The sequence below is a fragment of the Rhinatrema bivittatum genome, chromosome 4 (assembly GCF_901001135.1).
Source record: "Rhinatrema bivittatum chromosome 4, aRhiBiv1.1, whole genome shotgun sequence".
NCBI lineage: Eukaryota > Metazoa > Chordata > Amphibia > Gymnophiona > Rhinatrematidae > Rhinatrema > Rhinatrema bivittatum.
Genome location: NC_042618.1, coordinates 410,913,409 through 410,933,711, shown reverse-complemented (window position 1 = coordinate 410,933,711; position 20,303 = coordinate 410,913,409). Strand labels below are relative to the sequence as shown.

The following is a 20,303-nucleotide window of genomic DNA, read 5'->3' as shown; positions in this document are numbered from 1 at the left end:
GTCCTTCTGAACATGTTTAAATGATGCATTGCAGAGTAGTGAATGAAGTTGGCTGATTATTTGGCTTCTTGCCCTCCGTTGAAGCTGACAGCATGGCTGGAGCATGGCCATAGCACTTTCTCCATTGAAGTCTATGAAAGCAATCTTATATGTATGGAAAGAGAGAATGAGTTCATGCATATGAATGAAAACTAATAATTGGAGTATACACAGACATTTTGGTTTTGTTTCATTTTATTTTTTGTTTTTTTGTTTATTTCATTTTATTTGAACAGAAAAAAACCCCCAAAAACAAATGAAGAACAAAATAAAAAAAAATTGTCTGTTCCAACCCTGCCAACCCCGGCCCGCCCCCTGGCCTGCCGCCGAACCGTCGCTACACACACACCGGACCTGCTCTCCGGACCGCCTCCTGACCCGGACAGACCCCCGGACATGCCCCTGGACTGTCATCACGCCCCCCGATTAACCCCCCCTTCCCGCCCCTTTTACGAACCTTCGGGACTTACGCGTCTCATGCAAGATAGGCTCGTTGCGCCAGGGGGCGGCAGGGATAGGTTTTCAGGGGTTGCGCGCGTATCTTAACACACAAACCCTTTGAAAATCTACCCCAAAGTCTATCCCATGATGTAATGCTGGCCAGACATAGGTCTACTTCGGCTTTGGTCTGCCAGTGCCATTTGAAATACTGGCAGTGGCGGAGCACAGGAGCAACCGAGGATCAGTCCTGGCCCATTTAAACAGATTTTAAATACTTCATGGGGTTAGAAAGTGTAGGGGAGGGAAGGCCTTGGGAGCTGGGGAGAGCGGGGGCAGGGACCAGACATTGTTTAACAAAGAAATGAACAAATTTGTTTGTATTTATTTCATTTTGTTTTTAAAAAGAAAATGGAAGGGAAATACTTTCCCTTTTTGTTTCAACGGAAGCAAATCCCTACTAATAACGTATCATACAATTCCAACTGAGTACTGGTCTAAGAATCTAAGGGGTGAATTTTCAGAACTTTGATATGCATAAAATTAGCATATATGTATGGAAGTAGCCTCTACTTGCCTGTTCCGTATTTTATAAATGTCAAACATCATTGCATATTTTTCATTTTCATGCCCACATCTACTGCGTGGAAAAGGGGCAGTCTAGGGGTATTCTTGGGTGGAGCCAATTTACACATGTAAGTTGCTTTTTTTTTTAAAAGACAGGCACATACATTTGCTAATTTACTTGTCTATTTTTTACACCCACTAATTATCTGGCATAAGTGATATCAAATGTGATCGTTGTGTAGTACTGACTGAGTGGGAGGTCTGTGTGAACCCCCGAGTTCACACAGACTCCCACTCAGTCAGTAACACACACGAAGGAAAAGCTTGATGACCTGGAGAGGGACTGGGCAAACCGGTGGACTAATTGGTAGGGATGTGCATTCATTAGAAATTAAATTTCCTATTTCATTTCGTTTCGTTCTCAAAATGAAACGATTGAAAATCCGACGAAATTTCATTGGCTTTCACATTTCATTTTGAAAACCAAAGAAAAAAAAAAAATCGCCTGTTGAACCTAAGCCCAGGCCCATGCCCAAGGCGGGCACCTCACCTAGGGAATAGGCTGAGGCCCGAAGCAGGAACCATGGCAATGCTGGAGTCTCAGCTTAGGCCCGGGCCCAAACACCAGCGCCTCAGCCAAGACTCAAGCAAAGGCCCAGGCACCAAAACGTTTCTTTACCTTATCCATCAGGGATCTAATGCCACGGTGCAGGTGCTGGCCCGATGCTGGGGCCCTGTACGAAGGCCGGGTTCTGACATCCTGGGACTCTGAGTCCTTTTTTTTCTTCTTAGAGTGGTAAATAAATATTGTTCAAATCCTAAGTTGCAAATATAGTTCTGTTGAGAGATTTTTTTCAGGTCCTGAATCTTGGTGAATCAAGCCCTGTGTCTCCAATCTGCAATGGAGGAAGGAGGGTAAAACCCATCAAGAAGCATTCCTGCACCAGCCTCATGATCCCCCTAAATGTTCATCTTGGTCTTTTATTCCAAAGGTGGAATGCAGAGGAACAGCATTGCCCAGCTGGCTCCAGCAAACCTTATACCAGTAATTGATAAGCAAACTCTTCCCTTGCTGACAATTTATCGACACAGTTTAAACAGAACGGAACCTGATGCTAGTGTATAATTTCATATAGCCAGCAGCTCATGTGTGATAATAGTGTGTCAGAGCTTTGCCAGTCACTAAAATTATCCGCATGTATTTTTCCAGCAAGGGACAGTAGGAGGAGTTTTGGGATTTCTCCCAGTGCTATAATCCCACCTTTTTTGGGGAAGGATTCTAGGGGAATATAATCCCTTGGAGCATGCCCAGTAACTCAGTGTGAAGGAGACTGGAGAGAGGGCTAAGAGTTGGAGAGCTAGAGATTCTTCAAGGATCTCAAAGAAAGTAGAAAGCTGGATATTTCCCCAGGATCTCAAAAAGGCAATTCAAGCAGTCAAGCAAGAGTTTCCAGGGAAGAGAGTTTTTAGATTATTTTTGAAGAGATCGAGCAGTGCCAGAGGGAAGGGCATACCCCTGGTATCCCAAGGGACTGGATCAGAGATCTTTTTGCCCAGGGAACTCGTAACAGTGTCGTTGAAGAGAAGGACTAAGACTTTTCAGCCAAGAACTCAAGAGATTTGAAGGTTTTTGCAGTTGGATTACAGTTGACCAGTTTTTCTCCATTTTGGGGATTTTTTGTGCTTGGGGATATTTTTCTATCTGACCAGTTTTTATGCTGAAGCTTCATTCTAGTTATCCCACCCTCCCTGGTGAGGATATATTTTCTATGGATCAAGGTGCAAGAGCAGGGAGAGAAGTGAAAAGGAAGAGAATGGACAAGGAACCATCTTCTTTGTCTTGGTGATTTGTCTGATGCTGATTCCTATTCTTGGGACTTTGGCCTTGATGCCGTTCTTTAAGTTGCAGTAAAGACTTTATTTTGGACACCACTTTGGACTTCTGTTGATTTTTCTTATAACCCCAGTGCACAAACTGAATGGCTGGACACTAGTCTGAAGTTTGGTTTCTACCCCTTTTACTGGTTCTGGCTGGCTTCTTTGCTCTTGTTCTGGACAATTTGGCATCTTCTGGAAATCCTAGAACTAGAGTGTGAGCTTGTGGCTGTGTGTTATGCCCGTCAGTCACAGACGGCTGCGACCTCTCATACTCTCCTCTTTTTTCCCTGCACCGTCAATCCTAGGAAGAATGGCTGCCTCCGCCAACCAAGACCGATCTCCCTGGTGTCCCCAGGATGGCATGGGCACTGCCGACCACCATCTTGTCTCTGGGATCATCAAAGATGCGCGCAAGGGCCTCCTTTGTACACGTCATGGCGGGAACCTTGGGGGCATCCCCTCCGTATGACGTCATTTCGCTGCTGTACTTAAGATGACCAGCCCACTACTGCTACGAGTTAGCAAGGAGTTCCCTCATTGCTGAATCCGCTCCATTCTTGGACTTCTAGTTCCTGATTCCTATCTTGGCATGTGGACACTTTGGATACCCGCTCCTCGGGGGCCCTTCCACGTTCCTGGCTATCCGCTCCTCCAAGGGCCTTCCTACCTTGGATATCTACCTGACTTACTTCTTGGGACTTTCTCCTGGAACTACCATTTGCGAGTACTTGACTACAGACTTCAGCGATACCAGCTTTACTGAAGCTTCTCTGCGGTGTACCCCACGCCTCAGGCCACTACCGTTTACTCTTCAGTAGAAGTTGTTCCAGTATACCCTGAGCTGCAGGGTATTGCCGCACCAGCTACAGAATCCACTTCTGGATTCCTGCACCTCAGTCTGCTCATCATCATCATCTACAGTACAGACATCCTCGGTGAACCCCACTCTGCGGGCCACTACCAGATCTGTACTTCTGAGGTAATCTCTACTCGTCTGAAGGGACTTCCTGGCGTACCCCGTTCTGCGGGCCACTACCAGATTTTCACATCAGTGGTATCACCCTGGGTATACCCCACTGCTCAGAACTGTACTTATTTGCATTCCCCGCTCTGGGGCTCTGCCTTTCCTTCCTTCATAATAAAGTCTGTATCTACAGCTGTGTCCTACGCCACTGAGACCGTGCCTACCGATGGTGAGGCTCACAGGGTTCCTCCCTGTGGGCGGAGACACCTCTCATCTCGGCCCAGAATTCACATCCTTACAAAAACATAACACTGAGATTGTGATGGACAGCGCCAGGGGTCCCAAAAGATAATTCTTTCTCCCGATCCAGACTGAACCCCGACCCTTAGCACCCCTGGATGTGGGTAAACTACCCAAACAAGGGACTAGCTACAATAGCATGGAAATAGCCCTTATATTCATGGAATAAGTCATCAGTGACTTATTGATATCCACAGTTTCCATATCACTTCAATTAGATCTTGGACAATAATCCACTAACTCTTCCCAACAACTCAGGTTATTAGTGAGATGTTTTATTTTATTCTATTTTTGCAATTTTAGGTGGTGCTTTTCTTGCTCATCTCTTCAAGTACATTTTATTTGATAGCTGGTTGCTCAGAGACACTAAAAGATTCCTTTAATAAGCCATGATTGTGATCAACAGATTCTTTCCAAACTGTTTAAGAACATAAGAACATGCTATACTGAGTCAGACCAAGGTCCATCAAGCCCAGCATCCTGTTTCCAACAGTGGCCAATCCAGGCTACAAGTACCTGGCAAGTACCCAAAAACTAAGTATATCCCATGTTACTGATGCTAGTAAAAGCAGTGGCTATTTTCTAAGTCAACTTGATTAATAGCAGGTAATGGACTTCTCCAAGAACTTACCCAAACCTTTTTTAAACCCAGCTACACTAACTGCACTAACCACATCCCCTGTCATCAAATTCCAGAGTTTAATTGTGCATTGACTGAAAAAAGAACTTTCTCCGATTAGTTTTAAATGTGCTACATGCTAACTTCATGGAGTACCCCCTAATCCTTCTATTATCCGAAAGAGTAAACAACCAATTCACATTTACCCATTCTAGACCTCTCATGATTTTAAACACCTCTATCATATCCCCCCTCAGCCGTCTCTTCTCCAAACTGAACAGTCCTAAACTCTTTAGTCTTTCCTCATAGGGGAGCTGTTCCATTCCCCTTATCATTTTGGTTGCCCTTCTCTGCACCTTCTCCATCTCAACTATATCTTTTTTGAGATGCGGGGACCAGAATTGTACACAGTATTCAAGGTGCGGTCTCACCATGGAGCAATACAGAGGCATTATGACATTTTCCGTTTTAATAATTCCTAACATTCTGTTTGCTTTTTCGACTGCCGCAGCACACTGAGCCGACGATTTCAAGTGTCAACAATGTGACTGTTGCTTCTGGGTAGCCAACACTTACCTTTACATTCAGATTTTCATCCAAAAGTATGTTCTCTAGCTTCAGGTCTCTGTGCACAACTCTGTTCTGGAAACACAAAATACAAATGAAACCATGGAAAAGAACTTTTGAAACTTAAACTGATTTTTTCCCCCTCTCAACTTTCTTGCAATGTCACGTCTCATGCTCTTTGCCTCTCTGTGTGCCACTGTTAGTAAAGGCAGGAATAGGATGTGCAAACAATTCAAATTAAATACAAAGCATGTGAATTTTAGACTGGCTCAGGTTTAATAGAGTTTTTGGATTTTCTTTAGATTTGCTGGGGAGGTTTATCAAAATCTCTCTCAACAAATCTGTGGAAAATTCAACAGCTCCGAGGTGGAGACTCAGGAGTACGCACTAAACCTGCCTGTGATGGAGGCTATGAATTAGATGGATCTATTTAAACTCTGATGCAGCTTTGCCGTTTTGATTAACCTGCATTATTTTTTGCAGGGAGGGGAGGAGGAGAAGGACAGCACAGTAGTTACCAAACTAATTCAGATAGCCTTGAACTTTCTTATTGTACAAGCATTCCAGTTTTGACGGCTGCAAGCTGGATTATATCCGCAGCAGTGTAAACCAGAATAACTAATAAGACTGGTTTGTCAAACTAATTTATTTTTTTTTAAGGTTTGCCCACCCCCAGGCAGAAGTCTGATGGAATCTAATCCAATGAGACCTGGCAATATTATCATTAAGGGTACAGATTCTGACAACCTTATGAATGTATCCATGAAGTTCGATTATTCACCTGGGAAGAAGAACATGTTTATTTATTTATTATTTTTTATTATACCGAGTTTCATGATATGAATCACATCAACCCGGTTTACAATTAACAATGTGAATAACTGCAGAGAGTAACATGGTAGAAACATTTCCCAATTCGACATCAAATATAATAAGAAACTTAACAAATAAAAACATTATAACAATATTTAGGATGTGAGAAAGTTACAAAAAACAAGGAAAAATAACTAGGAACTGAAAGGGGAGGAAATTAAAGAAAGAATATTAACATTTTAGCCAACTGTATCAATTAATAAATATGTATAAAATTATAAAATATAGATGGGAAGGAAAGATTGTGTGACACAGAGAAGTCCACATGTGTCTTTACATGGACTTCTCTGTGTCACATGTGTGACACAGAGAAGTCCATGTAAAGAGTTTGAAAAACTAGGTAGATCTTCGTTCATTACAGATTTCAAACAGACAGTTAATATTTCTGTAAGGCTAACTAGGCCGTCATTTAGACTAAAAAGAGGAAACTTAGCAGCTGGAGGTTCCAGGGGAGGTCATTTCTGTTTGCGTTATAGTCAGGGTCAGTTCTAGCAGGTTATATTGGTGACTCTGTGAGTCGCTAGGAGGAGATACAGCTTAGGAGTTGGAAGCGACATCTTCCAGGAAGCAACGGGAGCAGTCACTTTGGAGTCGTGGCTCTCAAAAGGTTCTTGAAAGGTTTTCCCCTTTCTTCTGCCTAAAGGCTGGAGTGCACTCCCTAAGGGAGCCAGCTGCAGTCAGACTCAGAAGGATTTCCTGTCCCAAGGTCTAAGAGATAGAGGAGTTTGTCCAAGAGACTGGATCTCCAATAAGGTAGCGTGCTACCATCTCTGAGTGGGATAAAGGGATTTTCCTGGATCCAGGGCATTCTAAGGGAGAAGGCGCATTTTGGAGAGCTAGGAGAGGTGCCCAAGCTGTTTGAGGATAACTTTTCTACATCTTATTTATTTATTTATTTGGTGCTTTTCTATACCGGCATTCACGATACAATCATATCATGCCGGTTTACATGGAACGGGGGTACAATATCCTTAGATATTAACAAAGCAAAGAGAAGCAGAAGTTACAATAAAACAGGGGAAGAGGAAGAAAAAGCATAAGTAACTCAACGGCAAGAAGAGCAATTATTTACATTGTGCTGAATGTACAGTAACGATTGCTCTGTTGAATCAGTGAGTTTCTGGAAAGGCCTGTTTAAATAACCAAGTCTTAAGCCTTTTTCTAAAAGTCACCAGGCAGGGCTCTTGTCTGAGTTCGGGGGGAATAGCATTCCATATGGTTGGTCCCGCTGTAGAGAAAGCCCATTCTCTGGATGCTAGATGGTGTGTGGATTTGGTTGAGGGGGCGTGCAGGGATCCTCTATAGCAGGGGTCGGGAACCCATGGCTCGCGAGCCAGATATGGCTCTTTTGAGGGCTGCATCTGGCTCGCAGACAAGTGTCGCCATACTTCGCAGTTCCCCGCTGACCCAGCTGCTCCCCGGTCCTCCACCGCCCGGGCTTAAAATGCTGTCAGCCCGGGCGGAACGCGGCAGGACAGCTGGAGTCAGCGGCACCGGCGTGCTCTCTTCTCCCCCCCCCCCCCCCCCCGCGGCCCGGAAGAGGAAGTGGAGAGCATCGGGTGCCTGCGCGGGAAGAAGAGACCACACTAGCGTGGTCTCTTCTTCCGCGCAGGCACCCGATGCTCACCACTTCCTCTTCCGGGCCGCGGGGGGGAGGAGAAGAGAGCACGCCGACTGGAGTCATCCGGGTGCCTGCGCGGGAGTCATCGGGTGTCAGCCGGGTGCCAGCGCTGGAGTCATCGGGTGCCTGCGCGGGTCTTCCCGCGCAGGCACCCGATGCTCTCCACTTCCTCTTCCGGGCCGCGGGAAGAAGAGAGCACGGTGCTCTCTTCTTCCCACGGCCCGGAAGAGGAAGTGGAGAGCATCGGGTGCCTGCGCGGGAAGACCCGCGCAGGCACGCTAGTGTCCGACGGGAAGAAGACTGCAGCGCGGCTCGGAGGAAAATGAAAATCTTCAACCGCGGCCGATGGGACTCCGCCTTCGCCTCCGCGAGGGCTGAAAATGAAGGAGGTTAGCGTTGGGAGGTGGCTGCTGCTGCCGCGAGTTCCCGGGGGGGGGGGGGAAGGGGAGAGAGAGAGTGAATGAATGAGCGAGCAAGTAAGTATGTGTGTTTGAGATCCTGTGTGTGAGTGAGAGATTGCATGTATGTGAATGATTGAGAGCCTGTATATGTGAAAGAGAGTATGTCTGTGATTGAGATCCTGCCTGTGAGAGAGAGAGCATGAATCTAAGTTTACCATTGGGAACCTGTATGTGTAAGTTTGTAATTGAAAACCTGTTTGTTTGAAAGAGTATGTGTGTATGATTGAGATCCTTTGTGTGTGAGAGAGATCATGTGTATGTATGATTAAGAGCCTGTGTGTATAAGTAAGAGAGAGATCATGTGTGTCTGTGTCTGATTGACAGCTGGTTTAGGTGATGGAGCATGTGAGTATGTGATTGAGAGCCTGTGTTTAAATGAGAGAGAGAGACCATGTGTGTCTGTGTTTGAGAGCTGATTTAGGTGAGGGAGCATGTGAGTATGTGATTGAGAGCCTGTGTTTAAATGAGAGAGAGAGACCATGTGTGTATGTGTGTGATTGAGAGCTGATTTAGGTGAGGGAGCATGTGAGTATGTGATTGAGAGCCTGTGTGTAAATGAGAGAAGAGAGGACATGTTTGTAAGCATGTGAATGAGAGTCTGTGTGTGAGAGAAAAAGACAGCATGTATTTATGTGATTGAAAGCCTGTGTGTGTAAGCGTGAAAAGATAGACAGCATGTGTGTAAATGTGTAATTAAGAGCCTATATAAGTGAGAGAGAAAAAACATTTGTATATGTGAGTGACTGAGAGCATGTGTGTATAGGTGTGTCATTGAGAGCCAGTGTGAGAGAGAGCGCTGGTATGTGACTGAGAGAGGAGAAAGTTCCAAGCAAACCACCCCACCTCCTGCTAATTCAGAACAATCTCAGGACACCTGGATATCAAACGTTCCCAGGTATGCAGAGCAAAAAAATTTTTGTATCCTTATTATTTTTCATTACTGGATCTTTGTGTCTGCTATTTTGAAATATTTTGTTGGTATCTGGAAATGTTTTATATGAGTTTTTAATTATTGGATATTCCACTCATCAGCTGTTTCGAAATATGTTCTTTTTGTTAGTACAGTTTTACTGCTGATGATTTTATATTTCTTGATTTGTTTTATAAGGATGTGTGATGTTTCTTTTTTCCTTTGTTACACTGCATACAGAGACTCTGGCTTGTTGCAGTTTCCAATTCAGTTTTTGTCTGCATGCTTCTTGTTATGCGTTTTGGTCTCTTTATTCTATGTTAGGTGAGGGACAGCACGTGATTCAGGTGAGGTTTTCTGCTGGCGTGTAGTTTCTGTGTAGGACTCTATAGCAGCCTGACTTGGTCCGTTTTCCTAATAGGAGATGTATTGGTGTCTTAAGGCCTGGTGTAATATTTTCAGAGACTTATTGTACTTTAAAAGTGTGATCTTACATAAAATGCACACATTACTTGTATTTAGTTTTAAACATATGTATGGCTCTCATGGAATTACATTTAAAATATGTGGCGTTTATGGCTCTCTCAGCCAAAAAGGTTCCTGACCCCTGCTCTATAGGCTTCTCTGATAGGTCTGAATGAGGTGTATAGTCTGAGTGGGAATTGAAGGTTGAGAGGGGCTTGGTTGTGGATGGTTTTGTGGATGATGGTGAGGGACTTGTGTAGAATTCTGAAACGTATTGGTAGCCAGTGTAGATTTTTGAGAATGGGAGAGATGTGGTCTTTTGCAGGAGTTTATCAGGATTCTGGCCACCACGTTTTGAAGCATCTGAAGAGGTTTGATGGAGGAGGTGGGGAGACCTAGCAAAATGGAGTTGCAGTAGTCTATCTTGGAGAATATTACGGCTTGGAGGACAGTTCTGAAGTCTTGAAAGTGAAGAAGAAATGGTTTAATTCTTTTTAGTCTGCAGTTTATAGAAGCAGTCCTTGGTTGTGTGGTTGACGAATGTTTTTAAATTCAGACGGTTGTCGATTAATACTCCCAGGTCTCTTGCTTGGGTGACAAAGGTATTGGTGAGTGACCTTTGAGGAGTATCACTGTCGTCCGGGGAAATGAGGAGGAGTTCAGTCTTAGCTGAATTGAGTATCAGGTTTAGGTTAGAGAGGAGGAGGTTGATCTCTTGGAGACAATTTTCCCAGTGCTTGAGTGTTTTTGTAATGGATTCTGTAATGGGATCAAGATTTGCACGTTGTCGGCATATAGGAAGTGTTTTAGTTTAAGGTTAGTTAGCAGCTGGCACAGGGGAAAGGAGGTATATGTTGAAGAGAGTGGGGGACAGGGAGGAACCCTGAGGAACTCCTAGTGATGAATTGAAGCAAGGGGACTCTTTATTGTTGATTCTGACTTTATAGCCTCTGTTACTGAGGAAAGATTTGAACCAAGTAAAGGCAGTTCCTGTAATTCCGATGTCAGATAGTCGGTTGAGGAGGATGGAGTGGTTTACGGTGTCGAAAGCCACCGAGAGATCAAGGAGAATAGTAAAAAGGATTGTCCTTTGTCCAAACTCATGATGAGGTGATCAATCAGAGAGATGAGTAGGGTTTCAGTGCTTAGTGCCTTACGGAACCCGTATTGGGTTGGGTGCAGAATTTTGGTAATCTTCGAGATAATCTGAAAGGACCAACCACAGCTATCTGTACCGGTCCTCCTTAAGTCCCAATCCAGCAAGGGATTTCTGGGCTAAGGTGGATCCCGGCAGCCTGGGATAAAAGACCAGGGCCCAGAGGGATGAGAAGGCCCCAGGAGGAAGACAAGAAGCCTTGAGAAAGTGAACTAATTGAATTCTAGGTTGTAATTGCCACATTTGTTTTGTTGAAGTGAATTAAACCGCCAAGTTGTTTATTTTGTTACTTTTCACCAATAAAGAAGTATATAAAGATTGTTGCCTGAGTCAAGCCTGGAGTCTGTTCTCTGGTTACTCCTGATCACTCGGTACCACACTGCTCAAAGTTGAGAAATGGTTCAGCAGTCTCTGAAATGTGGCTCCTTGTAAAATGGATGTTACACTTCTTTTCTAATTCCTAATTCTGTACTTACAGTCAAATTATCTGTCACTGTATTTCTGTTTCTGCTTCTATTTAAGATCTATGCCTCTGGTTAACAAGCACAATTTTTTTCTACTATACAATATCTCCCTGTCTTCAATTAACTAAATGTTTATCTCTGGGTTTAAGTGTCCAAATATTTAATTTATTTCTGTGTGCATGTCTAAATATCTATTTATATGTTTAACAATCCTAAAATATCCTTTATGTTAATTCTCCAAATGTCTATTCATCATGTCCATCCAAATAGCTTATAGATCCCAGTCCATATAGTTTTCTGCATGGGATAAGATCATGGGTACAGGAATTTTTCTTGACCTCTTGGTCATGCTGTTTTCAACTGCTTGCTGTAGCCAGCCTGGACTGTATAAATTTAAAAGAGGCCATTAACTTAAATGTTCCTGTTCCCAGGAAATATATTGCTTGCCTTGAAGTTGTACCCAGGCCTGGTGCTACCAGGTGGGCAAACTGTACAATTGCAAGGGGTGGCATACCTGGGAGGGTGGTGGCTGCAATAGAAGTGGCCCACCAAATAGAGCAGCGAGGAGACATGTTCGGCCGTGCGTGGATCCCATCCCACTGGCAGCGGAAGAAGGAGTGGTCCATGCATCCACCAGTGGAGCCCATCCCACTAGCAATGCTAGAGATTCTGTAGGCTCATCTCATGCATTGTGGAGATGAGGGCCTACAGGAAAGGGAGGAGAAAATAGCCAGGGTTGGTGCGCGCAAGGCTGCGCAAAAATCGGCAGACTGCGCACGCCGAGCCGCCAAGGCTGCCTCCATTCCCTCCGAGGCCGCTCCAATTTCGGAGCAGCCCTCAGAGGGAACTTTCTTTCCGGCTCCCCCCCACCCTTCCCCCTCCCTTCCCCTACCTAACCCCCTCCCCAGCCCTATCTAAACCCCCCCTACCTTTATTATAAAAGTTATTGCTGCCCAAGGCAGGCGTAACTCGCACGCGCGGCTGGCTGCCAGCGTGATTCCCCAGCCCCGGGAGCAGTTTCGGAGGGTTTCAGCCATGCCCCTAAATGCCCCCAGTCCAGAACCACGCCCGCGGCCCCGCCCCCGGAACAACCCCCAATGATGTGCTGCCGCGACACGCCCCCAACCACACCCCTGACACGCACCCCCCTCCCCCGGAAAGCTCTGGGACTTACGTGCATCCCAGGACTTGTACGAGCCGCCGAGCCTATGCAACATAGGCTCGGCACACGCAGGGGGTGGAAGGGGCAGCTTTTCGGGGATTACCCACATATCTTACGTGCATACCCCTTGAAAATCTGCCCCTATTTGTATAACTCATTATTAAAAGTAAACATAATAATGAGTTATGTGCATATCCAATGTTTTGCGTGTACTAGAAATCCAACAAGATATGAGTGTGCCCACCAAAATAGAAGAAACGAATGCACATCCCTTCTAGAAAGTTGGCGAGGGTACACACATACCACCAAAACAGAAGAAATAAATGCGCATCCCTATTAGCTGCATTAAAAATGGGGATTTCCTCTGGACCTGTTTAGGTTGGGGGAGGAAAATAGCAAGCGACATGACATTTTCAAAAGTACGAGTGCTGTTTCCTCCCGTCAGATGCCCGCACAAAACAGCAGGTGGACGGTTTTAACGTGCGTATTTTATGCAAAGTTTCAAAGGGAAGTGTTTGAATAGTTTCCCTCTTGAAAATGTAGGTAAAGTATCTGCTTTAAAACCACTTGCATCATTAGCATCTACATAGGCTGTTTGAAAAATTGCCTCCTTAAATATGTTTCATAAACAGTGCCAATAGCCTGCTCAGTCTACCTCAAAGCTGTATTTTATGTTTATCACACCAAACTGAAGCACCGATTGGTCTATATGGCATTGCATTGACCCTTTGAAATAATTTTTATGGGGTGGTTCACAACCATATCAAAGACATCTTGAATTACTCAAAAGCCTTCTTCGTTCTCCGTAGAGACAGCCAGTGATTTGACCTACACTAAGTCAGCCAACAGTCTGTGGGATTTATCTGCTGTGAATTCACTTCAGACGGGAGTATCCACACCATGGAATCCTTGTTCTAACTTTCCAAGCATAGGGCAAACTTTAAAGCAGAATTCTGCTTAACCTCCCTGTCTTTTATTTTCAGGGCCAGCAACCTGAAGCCCAGGCACCTGTATTATGGGAAAAATGGTTTTACCACCCAAACATAAAAAGAAAGAAAAACTTCATAACATATATTGGGGTTGTTTTTTTGGGGTTTTTTTTTGTATTCCTGCTTTATAACACAAAACAGCTGTTTCCAAAAGTATTGTTTAAAATGTCTAAATACAAAATAAACATCACTTTCAGTTGACATTCCAGGCCAAGTGAACTGGCAAACCTTGTGGCTTGCACGAAGTGGAGCTCTAGCTGTCTTTTTCATTTTGTATTTGTTCAACTAATTGGAATGACAACCAGGGAGTTTTTATATATTTTATTTACTTTGTTGAAAGACAGAGAATATTCAAAGATTTTGGGTGTTTCATTTGTTTGTCACATGTGTATAAAAAGGATAGATGAAAGGGACTTTAAGAGAAAGCCACAGCACATCAAGGAAACAGGCAAAATATTAGAAGACCGCTTTGGGTTATATTTGGGTGGTCTTCATCTCTTTAAATCCTTTCACTAGCAGTTCCTAGCCTGTTCATTATGGTTTCCTCTGCTTGCATATCTATCATTCCTTCTCTCCTCTTCCTACAAAGAAAGCAGTCCATATTCAAATAGTTTGACCGAACAAACTGTGTTTTTTTTACTTTTCCAACAGGTGTGCAGGCTTTGACTTATCCGGCTAAGTTGTTATCCAGATAAGATTGAGGCGTTCAAAGGCATTTCAGGGTGGGGATGACTTTGCCAGATAACGCCAATATTCAGAGTTATCCAAGTAAACTATCCAGATAAGTTTGGTCATACCACAAGGTCTAGTTGTGCCTAAAGTTATCTGGTTAACTTTGATTTATCTGGGTATATTCAGTGGCACAGTTTCACTGCTGAATATCCCATCTAAATTATCCATCCAAGTTTATGTGGAGAATATAGCTGAACTGCCTGTAGCGGAATATTGATCTCAATAATAGTCTAATTGTAAAAACACTGTCCATCCTACACTGCCTTCTCTCTGGAGAGAAGATTCTCAAATATCAAATGATACAATCAGAGACCAAGAAAATGTGGCAGAAACATATAGAAATATTCCCAATTGTATTGGATGCCATTGGCCTGATTAAGAAGATCTTCCAGGTGCATCTAGACAGGTTGACAGTGCATATACCAGCTTATGAACTCTAGAAGGATGCTCTTCAGCACAATTCACGTATTAAGAAGCGCATTACAAGTGCCTTTGAAAGATTAAGATTATACTCAACCTACTCCTGGTTTACAAGTGAGATTTATTCCTGTGATGTGATGGTATGAACAAAATCAATCCATTTGGAGACAGCACCCCTAACAATTTACTGCTAATGCCCTTCTTAATGCTTGCATTGTACCAAGGAAAGCTTTCTTCGAGTCTCCTATCATGTACTATACAAGTTGTTAGAGTGGATCTCTATCATGGTGACTAGAGAAAATATGGGTACATAAATGTTACCCAAGATTTACAGAAAAACTACTGAAACATTATTACATTTTCACTCTTTCCCTATCAGTTCAGGCAGCAAAAACAATGAACTCTTACTTCAGAACAGTAATGTCTTCCTCCTCCAGTATTAACAGTAAACTAGTATAGTATTTTTGAGGGGTTTTATCTAAATTTGCAGCCAGTGAGTACACGACAATATGTTGCATCTTTTACCTTGTGGCAGTAGTGCACAGCAGAGACAATCTGTCGAAAGAAGTTCCTTGCCTCATTCTCTGTGATTCGTTGCCTATCGTTCACATAATCATAGAGTTCTCCATTACTGGCATACTCCATGACTATAATGATCTTGTCTTTGTTCTCAAAAACTGGAGAAGAAAAGAGAATATACCATGATTGTTTTACGTGGACACTTATTCCCTGTTTCTGTAGCATGTTCTGATATAATCTCAAATAAGGAATGACTTCAAATATTGGAGTAAATTTTCAAAGGGGTTTCATGTGTAAAAAGAGCATATATGCCCATAAATAGCATGTTTTCGTGCATATGCTATTTTATAAACGTCAACACGTATTTTGCATTTTGTGTGTACATTTTACTGATGAAAAAAAGGGAGGGCTAGAGGCAGGGTTCAGAAGTAAGCATGTAAGTTGCTATTTTGTAAGAGATGTGTATGCAAGTGAAATTGGACTTGTTTGTTGTCTGCAGGTTTGTGTGGGAGGTCCAGGTGAATTGGTGGGGCTTCAGAGTGAAGTGCTAGAGGGTCTAGGAGGACTGGGTGAACAGGCAGAAGTACTGGTGAACTGGTGATTTAACGTAAGTGCGCAAGTATTTTCAAAACAGTATTTGCGCATACTATATAAAATGCCTGCCTCCGTGTATAAATCAGTTATTATGCATACATGTTATATATATTTTTGCACCTATGTATGCTTATAAAATAGGTAGAGACAGTAAGCATTTTCTTGCATTGGAAATATTTGTGCATACTTTTAGAGCAAAACTATGCTGTATTTTATCAATTGTGCAGCTCCCGATATGCAGTTTATGAAAGACTAGGATAAATCTCCATGCGTCCACGTATACATGTAAATTCTTTACCATAGGCTCGAAAGGTAGGCTCCCTGATTAGACACCCTAGATTATTATTACCCAGTTACAACTGGATAAACAGACATCAAAAGATACAATTGATTCCCCAAAGCCACACAGCAGATTTTTCTATACAGTTTATTCAGTGTGATAACCACTAGATCACACTGAATACCTCACTAAAAAGTCTGAAGATGACGACAGCAATCAGCATTAGTTGAATAAAGGGATGAAATAAAGGCCCCTGCCTCAGTAAGTTCAGGAACTGATCAGTTCTTCAAAGCCAGTTCTCCAGCATCCCAAGATGATAGAATAAGGAATGGCTCAGAGCCTCTACTCCAGTCCACTAATCAATCATCTCAATAAGGTCTGGGGATGACTGGAATCATGAATCGAGCACTACTTCATGGAATGGATAGATTTTTCCACATTAATTCTATGCTGTGAGCTTCCACTTATAGATTTAGAAGACAACAAACAAAGGCATATGGGTAAAATGCTGTTTTACACATGGAAACTGATTTGATTATTTCCCATCCTCTGTGGGTAAAAGTGTGTGTGACAACAATATATATAATTTTATCTGCATATTTTGTAGGTGTTCCAGGGGGCGGGGTTAGGTCGGGGAAGGCAACTAGCCATGTAGTTTTGACCAAAAAAAGAAGAACCCACACAGGAAGCAGGTACTTTTGAGGAGGGCAATAAAGCAAAATTACAAGCATAGTTTTGCTTTGATTATTGGAGCAAACCCTGTGGGTAAAAGCACTCATGGAATTTGCCGCAACGTGCAGTTCCTGCTTATTTATTCCTTAACAGAATCATCTCAGCGGTGGAGAATCATGACCAGCGCTTCTTCTAGTCACATGAGTAAATTTTCAAAGGGGCTACATGTGGAAAATTTGCATATACCTGCATGCTATTTTATAAACATGGTGGGCCGGATTTTCAAAAGGTTACGCGCGTAACTGGTCCTGCGCGTGCCGGGGCCTATTTTCAAAAGACCTGGCGGCACGCATAAAGCCCCGGGATGCGCGCAAGTCTCGGGGCTTGCAAAAAGCGGCAGGGAGGGGAGGGGCATGGGCGGTCCGGGGTTGGGGCGGGGTCAGCGGCTCCTGGCACAGTGCCCATTTGCCGCTGTGTCAGAGATCATGTGCCGGCAATCGGCCAGCGCGCCCAACTTGCGCCTGCCCAGATGCAGGCACAAAAAGTAAAACAAAACATTTGGGGGCGGTTAGAATAGGGCTAGGGGGGAAAGGTTAGGGGAAGGGGTTGAAGGTCAGGTTAGGGGAAAGGGAAGTTCCCTCACAGGCCGCTCCGATTTCAGAGCGGCCTGGGAGGGAACGGGGGAAGGCTGCGCGGCTCGGTGTGCGCAAGGTTCACGATTGTGCACCCCCTTGCACGCACCGACCCCGGATTTTATAACTTGCGCGCTCCTGCTCGTGCAAGTTATAAAATCGGGTGTACATGTGCACGCACTGAGTAGCGCCCATGTACGCTCGCGTGCAACCTTTTAAAAGCTACCCCAGAAAGTACATGTGTGTTTTTGGTTTTGTGCACACACATACTGAGAAATTAAGGGGTGGTCTAGAGGCATTCTGGAGTGGGGACAAGAGGTACACGTGGAAGTTGCTGTATTTATACATGAATTAACATTCATGTATAAATTATCTACCTTGTTTGCACAATTTTGTTCCTGCTCATTGGCGCAATTCAAATTGGACTTGTCTATTGCCTGAAACTTTTGGATGGGAGGTCTGGTGAACTGATGGGGGTCAGGATGAAGTGTTAGAGGGCCTAGGTGGACTGGATGAACTGGCGGCAATATCAGCAAACTGGTGATTTCAAATACACATGCAAGCAAGTATATGTACATACATTATAAAATACCTGTTTTTATGTATACATGTTATATTTTTAGATGTACCTAAAATATGTACATGTATGTTTATAAAATAGGTAAAGTAAGCGCTTGCATTTCATTGGCAATATTTGCGTGTACTGAAACATATGCACATACTTTCGAAGCAGTAAAGCTGAATTAAATAAAATGTACAGCAACCCACTGCACAGATTATAAAATACTAGAATAAATCTCTGCATGGCTCCTTAAATGTGCACATGCAGTATTATGAATAGGTTTGAAAGTTATCCTCATTATTTGTAGCTTTAAGTGACAATTTAATAAAAAAAATGTTACTTCAGTGGCATGCAAAGCTCAGGATGATTCCTTGGGAGCTGTTATATCACCAGTCAGTAAAAAGCTCCTGCCAAAACAACAATTTGTCTTTATATACAGACCTTGTTGACCACCCACCAATTCACTTGCCATCAAGAAGTCCAATTTGGTTGTGCAAGAAAGTGGACGATAGGACTGAAATTTTGGAGTGACATTCAGAGTGGGAAACTCTAGATGTCTTCATTCATTCACTTATCACTGATCCCAGCTTTCATAACATGGTTTTGACCTGTCACAGCACCTCTAGATTGCGTTAAATCATTTTCATATAGGACAGGGCCACTGCAAAGCCAGACTTTTTAGAGGGGTGGGGGGCAAGTTAATGATGCAAATTAAAGTTGTGGTCAGCTGTAAGCAATGGCTTACCTTGTAAACAAACATCCCATGTTTTGTTTCACTTGTGGGTTACTGGCATTGCACCTTGCAGATGGCAATGCCATTATGTGGCTTGGCATAGTGGAAGTAGAAGATTACATTATCTAACCATGTCATCTCCTGAAAAAGTCATCCTGAGTTCTATTCCATCCTCACGGCAGTAGCTGAACATGAAAAAAGGGGGACTTTGCACCAATAAGTTGAGTAGTTGTGAGTTATAAAATCATAAGAAAGTGTAATGTAATCAACCCAAAACTCTTGTTTTTATAGACTGATTTTTAAGCACCAGAGATCTAGTTTGAAATATTGATGCTAATGATATGCATTTATTAATTCTGAAACTTCATTGTAGATGCCATCATTGTAATAATCAGTAGTAATTGACTAAATGGATGATCTTCCTAACATAACAAGATTCAAAGTGTTTTAGCATATAGACTAACCTTCATATATCTGGACAATGTGATCATGTTTGAGCAGTGCTGTTATTTCAATCTCACGTTGAAGGTGAACTCTGTCCAGCTCATCTGTGATTTTATCTTTTCGAATGGACTTGACAGCAACCTGCGGAGAAGTGAGAGGTGCAAAAATCAATGCTGGGAAAACTGGAAGAATTACGTAACTACTGGATCAGAAATTAATCATATTCCTAGATAATTATTACATTCATCCTAACTCACACTTATTAACATGCCAAACATAATTGAATTACAAGATACAAATAAGAAAGATTTTCTTATGTATAGGTCCTTTGCTCTGGAATTCCATCCTGCAAAAACTGAAATTAGGGCATTTTTAGGAAAGTAAGCATGGTATGGTTATTTAAAATAGCTTTTGAAATCCTACGCGGATACAGTTTAACATTTCTGTACTGTGATCCAATTGCCTTGATCCTGTTCAAATTTAGGAGCAGAGTATTTTTGTTTTAAACTTAAATGACAGATTTAGGCTGCTTCAGTTTATTTACTAATTTTAATTTCCATTTGTTTCATTATGTCATGTTTTCATTTGATTTTGATTTTTACATTTGTTGTTCTGATGTAGATAAATATCTGTTCTCCACTGCTTTGTAGCCTTCAAGGAGAGGTGGTTTACAAATACGAAAGATAAATCTGTAGAACTATCACACCAATGACTTTGGTAGATGAAATGTAACCTCTGCAATGTATCTGGCATTAGATTTATAACTAAGTTTTGACTTCTGTACCATCTGTCAAGCTACACTCAATGCCACTGTACATGTTTTTTCTTGAACAGGTGCTTCTGTAAAACCTATTATTACATTTCTGACAATATTGACTATTCTCTCTTGGATCTGTTCTATAAACCATTTTGTTTCAAGGATCTCAAAATATATTAGAAGAGAACAGTGGTGGCATCTTTGGAGAGCATCAACAGGACTTTGCATAGGAAGAATTACAAACAGCCTTTATGAAAATTCTTTCCAGAAGATATCAGGTGCATCCTCTCCCATGGAGCACCTAGTATTGAAAATTCCCTTGATATGATCGGCAGTCCATGGGTTGTCCCTCGGACCGCCACTCCTACCTTTCGGGCCAGTTCCTGGTGCACGCAGCAGGATGCTGCTGGTGGTCCTGGCTGCGCCGGCCACTTCTCAACATGGAGAGAACCCGCTGACATGTAGTGGACACCACCGTCCAGGCC

General features: G+C 43.0%; 1 protein-coding gene across 1 annotated transcript in view; it reads right to left on the bottom strand.

Annotated features, from left to right (window-relative positions):
- Window positions 1-20,303, bottom strand: part of LOC115091186 (NUAK family SNF1-like kinase 1) — a 79,727-nt gene that overhangs the window by 40,111 nt on the left and 19,313 nt on the right. Inside the window, exons 2-4 of the mRNA XM_029601193.1 lie at window positions 19,082-19,202; window positions 15,151-15,302; window positions 5,382-5,447 (exon numbers count right to left, since the gene is read on the bottom strand). Of these exons, the coding sequence (XP_029457053.1) occupies window positions 5,382-5,447; window positions 15,151-15,302; window positions 19,082-19,202 (339 nt within the window). The remainder of the gene's footprint in view (window positions 1-5,381; window positions 5,448-15,150; window positions 15,303-19,081; window positions 19,203-20,303) is intronic.